This window comes from Sinocyclocheilus grahami, unplaced genomic scaffold (genome assembly GCF_001515645.1).
Source record: "Sinocyclocheilus grahami isolate Dianchi unplaced genomic scaffold, SAMN03320097.WGS_v1.1 scaffold286.1, whole genome shotgun sequence".
NCBI classification, from domain to species: domain Eukaryota; kingdom Metazoa; phylum Chordata; class Actinopteri; order Cypriniformes; family Cyprinidae; genus Sinocyclocheilus; species Sinocyclocheilus grahami.
The window spans coordinates 920763-932760 of NW_015505465.1; the positions used below are offsets into that span (position 1 = coordinate 920763).

The 11998-nt window shown below is 36.7% G+C and overlaps 1 protein-coding gene across 2 annotated transcripts in view; it reads right to left on the reverse strand.

The window, feature by feature from the left end:
- Positions 1 to 3227, reverse strand: part of sptlc3 (serine palmitoyltransferase, long chain base subunit 3) — a 29649-nt gene extending 26422 nt beyond the window's left edge. Inside the window, exons 1-2 of one of the 2 annotated variants that reach the window (XM_016292496.1) lie at positions 2453 to 3227; positions 1619 to 1819 (exon numbers count right to left, since the gene is read on the reverse strand). In XM_016292496.1, the coding sequence (XP_016147982.1) occupies positions 1619 to 1819; positions 2453 to 2560 (309 nt within the window). In that variant the 5' untranslated portion in view covers positions 2561 to 3227. The remainder of the gene's footprint in view (positions 1 to 1618; positions 1820 to 2452) is intronic. The other variant, XM_016292497.1, reaches the window with a different exon arrangement.
- Positions 3228 to 11998: the final 8771 nt, after the last annotated feature.

The following is an 11998-nucleotide window of genomic DNA, read 5'->3' on the forward strand; positions in this document are numbered from 1 at the left end:
CAAAACCATCTGCTCTGTGAGTATCAGAATCCTGAGAGACTCACCCACATCTTGTCCTTAAGTAAACTCTGCCAAACAACAAGGGAGAAGCTAATCAGACTCCTCATTGTGCTGCCTTTATTAAACTTACTTTGAACTGCTCAGAATCTTAATTATAGAGACAGCTAAGACAGTAGAAAATAACAAAGGAGCAACAAATTACCGCCTGACTTTAACAAGTTTTGCATAAGCTTTTGACTGCCACTCATAAGTTTTTCTGGTCAATGAGGAGGTGTCGGATCTTTGCCCAACGTTTCAGATCATGCATTCAAAGCGTTCTTTTTAGACACCAAGAAAGCTTTAAAAAAACTGCATAGCATTTTTTTGTCTTTTCTCATTTAACACAAAGAATAGCCTACACAAAGCACACAGTTTAAAGCTTGGCTGGTGTGTAACTCAAACAGCAATGTTTGCAAATAACACAGCACACAGTATATATCATTATATATTACAGCAAATAAACCCCTGTTAAACAGGAAAAGGAGAACAGAAATGCTGCAAGATCATTTGAGACCACATGTAAATTTTGCTCTTAAATGCTAATAGAGTGTATAGGCCTACATATCAAGCGCACTCTGTGAAATGTGCAGAGCTGAAGTAAAAACTGTTCTTTTCCAGTGTACTCCCTTCTTACTGATTTGTGTTTAATGCACTTTACAGATTAGAGCTAGGTTAGAAGATTTAGACACTGCCAATTTGGCTGAAGTGATTTACACTGATCATGGAAAACATGGCAAGCACAGTGCAGAAAATCCACAATGTGTTACTCATATCATCAGTATAACACAATTTTCACTCCCTTCTTACTGATTTGTGTTTAATGCACTTTACAGATTAGAGCTAGGTTAGAAGATTTAGACACTGCCAATTTGGCTGAAGTGATTCACACTGAAAACATGGCAAGCACAGTGCAGAAAATCCACAATGTGTTACTCATATCATCAGTATAACACAATTTTAGCATTTAAGTTTGCTAAAGGTGTGACTCCATCTGAAAGCTTACCGTTTCATTATCTTGCCAGCTAAACTTCAAAAAACTCAATTTATGCCTTTGAATAATCGCATCTGATGTAATGCCACCAGCTTCGAGTTAGAAATGTGCATGAAAGAGGCATCTTTTTGAAGGCGGCATTCTCAGCGGACAGACTGAGAGCAGAAATAATGAACCCACACTCCTTTGGGGTTTAATTGCGTCTTTAACCTCCCCGGCATCACCTCACACATATCATGGAGATTTTCCATAGTTAACAGTGTGTAAATTATATGACATGAAAGAAAACACTTTTGTGTTTGACAGTAAATTTGTCTTGACAAATACTCATCTTTTTACAGTTATTATTTCTAAATGCTATTTAGACACACAGAAAGTTGTTATTCTAATCCAAAAATAAAAGTTCCACCAATCAAGTGGAAGGTTTACATGAGGTAAAGCTAAAAATAATTATAAAAAATATATTTTCCCCCCAGTTTGTACTGAACAAGACAAACTGGAACAAACAAACTTTTCTACACATGATGGTTATAACATTTTGAGAAATATATTAGATGGATATCTATAAAGGTAATATAAATATATTACCCTTTGCTCTTCTCTCTCCTGGGCCTGATGGCACTTCTCTAAGCCAACAGCTCTTAAGAAATCCCTGAAATAGCCAAAAAGGATGACAATTCCATAATTCATGTATGTCAGGACAGCCACGTACATGGGGGCCTCCTCAAATGAATCTTCACCCCTAACTCGAGGTTGATGAAAACAGTCTCCCTTATCATTTTTCTGCACCTAAAATACCATTGACAAAACATTAAAGTTAATAATGTTTTAACTGCAATGCAATTTAATAGACAAAAGACATTCAAACATATAGGTCTACGGCATAAACTAAACACCTCAATTTACAGAATTGAATAATAATTGTAATTTCTGCATTTGCTTAAGCCATATCTTTCACAGCCAATATGACACATTAAATGACAAATACTATAGTTTGTTTTATAGAAACCATAGTTAAATTAAGAGAGAAGCTAACCCACCAGTGTTTTGCCTGTGGCTAGGAATACAAATTTTACAGTTAAACTATATATGGTTACTAATGCAACTATTTTCATAAGAGTAAACATTTATTTCATTACGAAAATAGCACTTGGACTTAAAGCATATTTCAGTGATTACTAACTGGTGACTCGTATTTCGAAGGGATTCATTAAATGAACCATCTGAACGAACCGATTCGCTGAAATGAATCGTTCCTCAATGCTATACTAAGTCAAACCTGTTGTAAAAGTTTCAACGTCTGTAAAAACTACGTAGTACTTCAAGTCCGCCTTAAAAATCACTCCTTGTATTTTAACTTTCCTTTTTAAAATAACACATTTAACTTGACGCATTGAGCAGAAGTGATGCACTTTGACTTACCTTTTCTTTTCTGTGATATCCATTTTTCAAACTGTTGCTTTCCTGTTGTTTCTGGTCAGAATGACACTTCAGGGTTCCATTGCATGAATGTTCATCTGTTCGTATCATGTTCGCGACGCGTCAACACTGAAGAATGAATTATATAGGCTATTAAACTTCTCTTTTCTGTCCCTCAGTTTAGAGAAGTGTGTGTGTGTCCGTTGAAGTGTATTTCTCTGATGTGACTTCACCATCCGACTTCATTCTCAATTGACTTTGATTTGTGTACACACAACTTTGGACCAGGAAGTATCCACAGACATCAGGGACACGACGCGACGCGACGCGACATGGGCGCTGCCTTTGACGGCTTCGTTGATGAAAATGGAAGAGTTTCCAGGCTTGTGCAGTGAAGACGCGTTTGGTAGTTTCAAAGTTGGCGACAGTCGTTCTGAATCTGCTTCTGAATGAGTTTTATATTGGCTTAAATGAACAGCAAAACTAAAAGTAAAATTCCTGCAGCCGCTAAAACCGAGTTGTCAGTGGTAAAAGAGAAACTGTTGAAAAATGCATACGATGCAATCTGCCTATGATACAACCAATTAGCAAACAGCATGAAAAAATGACTTACTTTACTTAGTTTATATATTAGGGATGCACCGAATTATAGGCCGCCGAAAATGGCATTTTCGGTTTTCGGCCGAAAGAGAAAAACGGCCGAAAATAATATGCCACACCGCACCGCCCGGCAGTGTTCAGGCTGATTCATACTCGACTAATGAAATTGTTAATAAAATAAAATGAAATGACTAATGAGAATTTTTATTATTTTTTTTTACTGTTGTTCAATTTAGTTTTATTAGTTTCATTCATATATCCATATACAGTATTTTGTTTTAACTGCACAAAATAATCTCAAGATTTACAGGGTTTTACATGATTCTTTGATTCCTTTGTAGTGTGTCTTCCAAATGAACCCACAACCTAATAAGTTTATACATCAAGTAATTCATTAAAGGTGGGGTAAGCAATTTTTCAAAAACACTTTAGAAAACCGATTCGGGCCGAATAGCAAAACAAACTTGTAGCCAATCAGCAGTAAGGGGCGTAACTACTCAGGATGTATGCAACAGCTAAAGTCTGTCTAGTACACTGGACGCGACAAAGCGAACGTTGAAAATCATTTGAAATTTGTGTCAATACTTCATGAATGGAACGCAACAGCAGTTTTGCTTTGTTTCACAGAACTAATCCGTTGCCTGGGTTGCGTACGTATGTGTGGGGTGGAGCTATCAAAATAGGGGCGAGACACTTTTGGGGTAGGGGCGTGTTTGTTTTGGGGATTTCAAATGTCAACATTGGCTACCAGAAATCGCTTACCCCACCTTTAATTCATTCATCCACTCTACGCTAGAGGCAAAGTTTGCTACTTCTCACCACTGTTTCCTGAGTTTTAGAAGGCAATTACTCCTCGTCGCCCCCTGTCGTTGTGTGGTGTCCGTTTCGGGAGGCGTTCAGATTTCTCTCCTCGTTGGTTTGACGCGCCGCTCAATTTTCCGCTCGCCGGAAAAGCAAAGTCCGCTCAAATAACGCGCAGACAGAAAACTTCTATTGTTATTTTTCGTCACTACCTCTCCGAGTCGGAAATGGGTAATTTGCGCGCCTTGCACAATCCTGAGTAGTTACGCCCCTTACTGTTGATTGGCTACAAGTTTGTTTTGCTATTCGGCCCGAATCGGTTTTCTAAAGTGTTTTTGAAAAATCGCTTACCCCACCTTTAATGAATTTCTTGATGTATAAACTTATTAGGTTACAGTGTTTTTTTTGTTAATCTACTCAAATCTTTACCCCTTTCTCAAATCGAGCAGATCTCAGATGCCTGTCTGTGTGACGAAACACACAGACAGGCCCCTCCCACGATAGTTTGATTGACAGTAGCATTTCAGCAGTTAAAGTAAACAGTCTCTCTGAGAGTGGCTCGGAAGAGAGGGGCGGGGTCAGCAGAGCTCATTAACATTTAAAGGAAAATGCTACAAATCTGCATGCTCTGAAAAGAGCTGTTTTTGACAGGGTAAAAAAAGGTGTTTTTTTACACTACCATTGAGAAATTTTAACCAAACTATGTTACAGACTTTTCATTAAGACCCTAAAGAATCATATCAACTTGTGGAAAATGGGCATCCTATGACCCCTTTAAGAACAAGTAACAAGGGATGGATTATGAACCAGGCCCCAGTCTGTCTGACAGGGTCCTTACTCTTTGAGGCCCCTCAGAAAGAGGTACTGCAAATGTTGAATGTTTAGTATGTTATCAAAGTTGTTGTAATTGTTGCAATGCATTAAACATGGTGTTTTCATTAAATTAACTGTAACATTGTCTTATATTTGTGGTGCCATTTTTCCTCGTGTATTACATCTCTCAGTTACATAATTTATACATCTACATTGATTTTTTTTGTGTGCTGCTTATCAATTCATGTTTCCATTGTAAACAAATGGATTCATATTTCCTATAAATTTTAACAGGGATCATTTTGAAAGAAAAGAAAATTCTGCAATTTGAAGTCACAAATCATCATTAAAAATGAAGTCACAGTTCAGTAGCCTATATGTTTTTTGTGTTGCATAAAGTTTCCTACAAAGCATCTCTAAAAGACTTATGTACTGTACATGAGACATAAGTTAACGTCTATAAAATATGATAGTCATAGCTCTTAAGAGGTCTATGAAATGGTGTCGTTAGATCAATGTAACGGTGATATTAGCCAAACTATTATGAGAAAATAGAAATAAAAACACTTTATTTTATTAATTTTTATATGTTTAGTATTAGGACAACAGTTTTGTTCAGATACAATAGTTAGTAATTAGCATTATTTTTTTTAGCATTAGCTTTTATTATTAACAATGACAGCACTGAGGAGCTCATGTGGTCTCGTTTTATTTCTCAATAAGTGAAAGTTAACCTGTATTTTAGCTAAGTACTTTTGTCTTCCATAACATGTATGATTCTTACATTGTATTTCATAAGTTTGTAACAGAAGTGACATGCTTTTCTTCCTGGTATCCAAGATGAGCTATCTTTGAATCTTTTGCTGCCTTTTGAATATCTTCCGTTCCGACGTCTTCACCACAGAACAAGAAGTCATTGTGATTACACAAATGAAGAAAGCATGAAGCCAGACTTTCCTTCCTTGCCCGTTCAATGGGTCTGTGCTGTTGTTGGATGGACCAAAAAAAACACCTGAGTGAGTGAATGAATGGGAGGAACAGATCTATCTAGATGGAAATGAAGAGAGAATTAGAATGGCAACGTGTGGCACTGGTAGCTGGCAGCAGCCTGCAGCTGTCTGAACCAATGCTGGACCAACTGTGGAACTGTCACTGCTAATTAACCACAGCTCCACTCTGTCTTGCTCTCCCTCTCTTTCTCTCCTTACTAAACTCTGAACTGTCCCCTCTGTGCACCGCTATCCCTCATTTCTTCACATCCAATGAGCTTCCCAATCCTCTGCCAGAGACTTCGTGCTAAGGGAGATGTGCTAGCCTAGATCTGTCAAGCATCATTAGCTTTATTAATATTAGCACTCATTATTTATCTCGTATTTGCATGACAGGTGTTTCTATGCGCCCTCATAGACCTCTAATGACTTATCAGTTATAGGCTTAAAATTATTATTGCAGAGAGCCCTTGTTGTTTTATTACTTTTGATATTATCTCATTGGGCATTTAACATCCTTTTTTTAAATGTGGTATTTTTTTTACTTTTATTAGGCTACTTTAGCTCCAGTAGGTAGGTGAACGCCTCTTTACCAAGCTAATTTCAATATGTCTAACAAACTGTTCTTTGTGCGTCTTGCCACCGTTACACTGATAAATCCGTTTTTTAGATGAGAAATTACCATATACCAACCTGAAACATTTTCCTCATGATATTTCAATTAAAAGTAATGTCCCAATCATGTCCCTGTTTTCACTCGGTTGTTTACAAGCACTAATCACAATGCCCAATTCGAGAATTAATCACTCGGATGACCCACCCCACACTGCCAAAGGTCCAGAATTTAAGTAGCCTATTTTATTTTATTTTATTTTTAAAACAAATGTAACAAACCAAAAACTAACGTTCTATTTCCGTTAAGAAAACTTTCCTGTCTAACCAAAGACAAACTTTAAACTAACGTTCTGGGAACATTCTGGGAATGTTACACTCTAAAAAATGTTGGGTTGTTTCAACCCAACTTTGTGTAAATTATGGACTAACCCAGCTGTTGGGTTCAATGTTTCAATAAAAATTTTAACCCAAAAAGTTGGGTTAGTCCATATTTGACCCAAAGTTGGGTTGAAACAACCCAGCATTTTTTAGAGTGTAAAATAACGTTATTTTAACATTAGACTAACGTTACTCTAACGTTAGAATAACATTCTATAAACCAGAAACTAATGTTCTATTTCCGTAAAGAAAACTTTCCTGGCTAACCAAAAACTAACCTTAAAAAAGAACGTTCTGGGAACCAAATACTAACGTTAGTAGGGAAGTAGCCTATTTTATTTTATTTTTTTTATTTTTTTAAACAAACAAATGTTCTTTTAAATAACAATAGCATTTAAAGCCATAAAAAGTTATTAAATACCTTAATTGGTGTAATAAAAGTCTTAAAGGGGTCATATGATGCGATTTCAATTTTTCCTTTCTCTTTGGAGTGTTACAAGCTCTTGGTGCATAAAGAAGATCTGTAAAGTTGCAAAGACTAAAGTATCAAATCCAAAGAGATATTCTTTATAAAAGTTAAGAGTCAGCCACATCTACCTAAAACGGCTCGTTCTAACACACCCCCACATGTCTACGTCACTATGTGGGAAGATTTGCATAACGCCGCCCAAATGTTCACGCAAAGAAAGAAGGCGTAACTTTTATTCTCGCAGTAGTATTGTTGCCACCGCCGTCATGTCGTGAAGGCAATGTGTGCTTCGTTGTGAAAGCGAAACTACTTTGTTTGGCCTTCCAAAAGAGGACGATATCGCTTTGTCATGCCTGGAGCTGATCCGTGCTGGTCGCTGAGGAAATACTTAAACTTAGCGCTGTCGATCACCAGATCGGCTTTCACCGTGGACGAAGCGGAGTCCAGCCCGGGGTCGTCACATGTGGTTGCCGCAGGCATCACAATATGGTAAGGGACGTAACATTTCCGTCACACACTTGAGGAATTCAGCCAATCACAACGCACTGGAAAACACTTTGAAACGTGCAGGTGTTTTTATATGAATGTATCTTTCAAGGGAACTCACAGACTTCAGAAAAGTTTCGATGCCATTTTCATTTAAAGTAGGCTAGCATTTATGAACGCAGCGCCTCTTTGTGTACAGCCTTTACCAGGGAAACCGCAGTAATTCAGACGTTTATGTCCCCGGACCCCCCTAGAGGGATACAGGACAGGTCCACCCACCACTGGCTCACTAAATCTTACGTGAGCATGATGTGAACCCCTACCCATCACCATTAGCCCCTGTTGTTTTGGCCGCAGCCCCAGATGTTTTCAAATCCTATAAAAGCCCCTGATCATAAACAAACAATACTGGATGTGTATCAATATAATGGATCTGTACATTTATTGCATTAATAACGTTATTCAAACAAAAGAAAAATTGAGAATCACTCACTGCTCTTAGTTAACTTATTGCTTTACTAGTTATTTGTGAATATTTACTGAAGAAGGTATAAGTGATCTTGCTAAACAATTTGACAACAGTGGAGGAAATAATTTTGGTGCATCAAAAATCGTGCCCATTAACCTCATGTGGTGTTCGGGTCCTTTTTGCTTGGAAAATTTTTTCTTTTTCCCGAAAATACTAGTTAATGTTATCGCATTGGACTGAAATTTTGTGACTTTGTTCACAAAGGGTATAACTACTTCTAAAAAAATATTTCATAATTTTCATACTTTTCTGGGGGAGATTTTTCACCTTGTTACACCTACGAGGTTATAGAGCAAAAAAGGCACTCCCTCAAAAAATTGCTTATAAATCACTCATTATGCTATATTATCACCAAATATTGGATTCAATCTTTTTGTCAACTTCAACTTCTTATTTATATTTGCTTCTGATTAATCGTAGGCCTCATTTATCTGAGAGTAGGCACCTCATTTTTTGAGTGAAAAAAGCATTATTTATGAATAATTTTCACAATATTAAATAAAAACTGATGAAAATTTGCACTATTTATCACACTAGTGTACTTTAATGTTTAATCAGGGAGTTTCTTAAATAGAGAACATTTCATGGAACAACAAACCAATCTTTATACTGTCACAAAAAAATAACACTGACACTGTCATACAGAGACAATGTCATGCAACAACAAATCTGACCATTGTGACATGAAAAAACAGCACTGCCATATCGAGAACATTTCATGGTTCAACAATATTTATATGCTCTGTCTTTGTGCTAAAGCATTTATTAGTAAACTTTTGTCTGCTTTGTGAGAACATGAAAGCCTCAAAACCTATTGTCATAATATTTTGTCTAGAAGGTGTGATGAAAGAAAAATTATTTTGAAGCAGGGTGAAGCCAGTTCGTTCATGTGTGTGTGTGTGTGTGGGTGAGTGAGTGAGAGAGAGTTAGAGAAAGAGAGAGTTATACTATCAGATTGATGAAATTATATTGGATGCAGTTCAGGGTAGGATGAAATAGAAAACTTGTAACACTCCCAATATTTGTATAAGTGTGTGTGTGTGTGTGTGTTAGCGTGAGTATGCATGCATCCAAACATGAACAGGTCCAAGGCCTTTATGTTTGCAAGCACACGTACATATGTGAACGTGATCAACATGCTCCTGAACACTAATAGTTTCTATTACTTTCATTCTTTCCCATTCACTTTGAATGGCTGGACATTTTTGCCCTGGAACACCACAAGTGTGACTTTGTGCTATTTTGTACAAAATAAAAGCCTTTCAAAACAAACTCCCTGATTAAACATTAAAGTACACTAGTGTGATAAACAGTGCAAATTTTCATCAGTTTTTTTATTTAATATTGTGAAAATTATTCATAAATAATGCTTTTTTTCACTCAAAAATGAGGTGCCTACTCTCAGATAAATGAGGCCTACGATTAATCAGAAGCAAATATAAATACAAAACCAGTCCTAAATGAAAGAAAACAAGTTGACAAAAAGAATGAATCCAATCTTTGGTGATAATATAGCATAATGAGTGATTTATAAACAATTTTTGAGGCCGGGTCCTTTTTGCTCTGTAACCTCGTTAGTGTGAAAGGGTTCTGAACACAACACAAGGGTTAAGAGACCAACAGACATGCTAATCCAGCACAAATTAGTACATGAAAAGTCACCGAAATGAAGTAGGCCTATTTGAACTTCATGATTAAATATAAAATGGGTGTAAACATGAAAAGGGTCTACTTTTTGAAAAAGAAAAGAACCCCCCTTCCACTAGGTTGGCTACGGGCCTGACAAACTTATACCAACATGGGATATTTGCCCTCAAACTCTTTCAAGACGTGTGTCATTTCCTGCTGGTTGAATCAGAAGTACCGATGCCCGATTCGAGAACGAATTATTCTTTTGCGTCAGCTGTTTGCAGTGTTTCTGCATTTCCTAGAGCCAACTATGGTCGCAAGTTCTGTTGTTGCCAACGGAGTTCAATGGAACTGGCAAACATTTGCTAATGATGCTTTTGGGAAATGCACCCCTGGTTAGCAAAACTGTCTGAGTCGTTTCGAAATTTAGCATGTGAGTATTAATTTGTTTGAATCAGCTCACTTAAGTAGGCTACTGTATCCTTCGTACTTGGGAGCAGTTGCTCACTTGCTTACTGCTTTACGTAATGCTTTAATTGTCTGCTTTACGACACAGTTTACCGACAAGCATAAAGATATGAGAGTACACCTGCATGTGCAACTTGTGATGACTCAGTATTGCAGGTAAGGACACTTCCCCACTTGTATCGAAACACTACAGTCCATGTAGTGGTAAAAAGATGTACTTTAGAGTACCATGTAAATATTGCGGTAAATAAGAGTAATAATTATGCAGTACCATAGTATATTGAAATAAATTCCATATATTTTAAAGTACCAATGTATTTCTATCTGATACCATCACTGTACCACTGCCTGAGTGTCCTATTTTGAGAGAAACTTTAACTTGTGCTTAATGTAGGCCTGCATAAGTCTTTCAGAGATGCTTTGTAGCATAGTAGCCTTACCATGGTTCATCACAGATCATATTCACTATATAATTTTCCTAACAATTTGAGTCAAAGGTTGAATGAAAAAACGAACAGCATTTTCAGAATTTCCTTATTTGGTATTTCCCATTTTTTATCAGCTTTAATAACAACTTCATGAAAACCCTGGTGAATTGAATGGAAAACTATTCAATAAGCATATGCAATAATGTGTAAATGTCTTGCACATTGTAAGACATTTAAATGTAAATGCAATAATGTGTAAATGGGCAGTGTCAAAAAATGTGCTTATTACGATTAGTGACTTTGAAATCTCTATTTCTTCATTCACAATATTTCACAACTTTTCCCCAAATCCTAATACAGTACATGCTTCTTATTTCCACATCTACATTAGATATACTTATTTAGATTTACAATGTGGTCTAATACTTTTGGACTGCACTGTAGGTAACTTACAATACAAAGTTCTGTATTTCTCCAGATGCAGTTTGACAGAATTTTTGCAATGGTTTAACAAGAATACCCGCTGAGCCACATGTCTGCCTGCTAACCAAACCCTTCCCGGCAGTATTTCTTAAGTAAGGTGACAGGTTAAGCAAAGATAAAAGAAGAAGATTATCACTTTTACGCTTCAGGAAACCTTGCTGTTTAGAGCTCTCCTGACTTCATTTTACAAGACTACATGTCTGCGTGTGTTTGTGTTTGAAGTAGATTCTTATTTTGCAAATGACTATGCAAATAAAGTTCACAACGCAGCATACATCTGCACCTACAATAACAGATGGAAAAAAATATATTCTTAATGGAATACAGTGGGAGAGTTAATCCAGCATTGCTTCATTTAAATGTTTTGTGTACAAAGCCTCTTCCTAAAAAGGTTCTCATTTCTTTTGATCTTGAATGAGAATGTTTTCTGTTCTGTGTAACCGTACTGTGACTCATGTTGTGTTTTCTTCCAAAATTTTGTAGCGCATTCTTTGCATTTCTTAGTGGTGATGCTAAAATGAGATAAAATACCCTGGAAAGGTGAGCACACCTGCTGTAAAAGAGTTCCTCCTCCACCTAGTGGTCAAATCAAAGAAGTAAGTAAGGCACTGACAGAATAAAGAATCAAAAGAATAAAAGTAGTCATGGAAATGAAAGTAGGCCTACATTCTTTCATTAATAGGATTTGTAATACAGAATATTTCCAGAGCTGCACTTAATCAGATAATGAAATGAACAGTTATGATAGTATGCATAAAGAAAGTGAATATGTGAATCGAAATGAATGGCATAATGTAATTTTGTTCGTTATCATTTCACCATCCGCTTTATTTATTGTAGGCAGTGCTTCGTCTGTGTCGT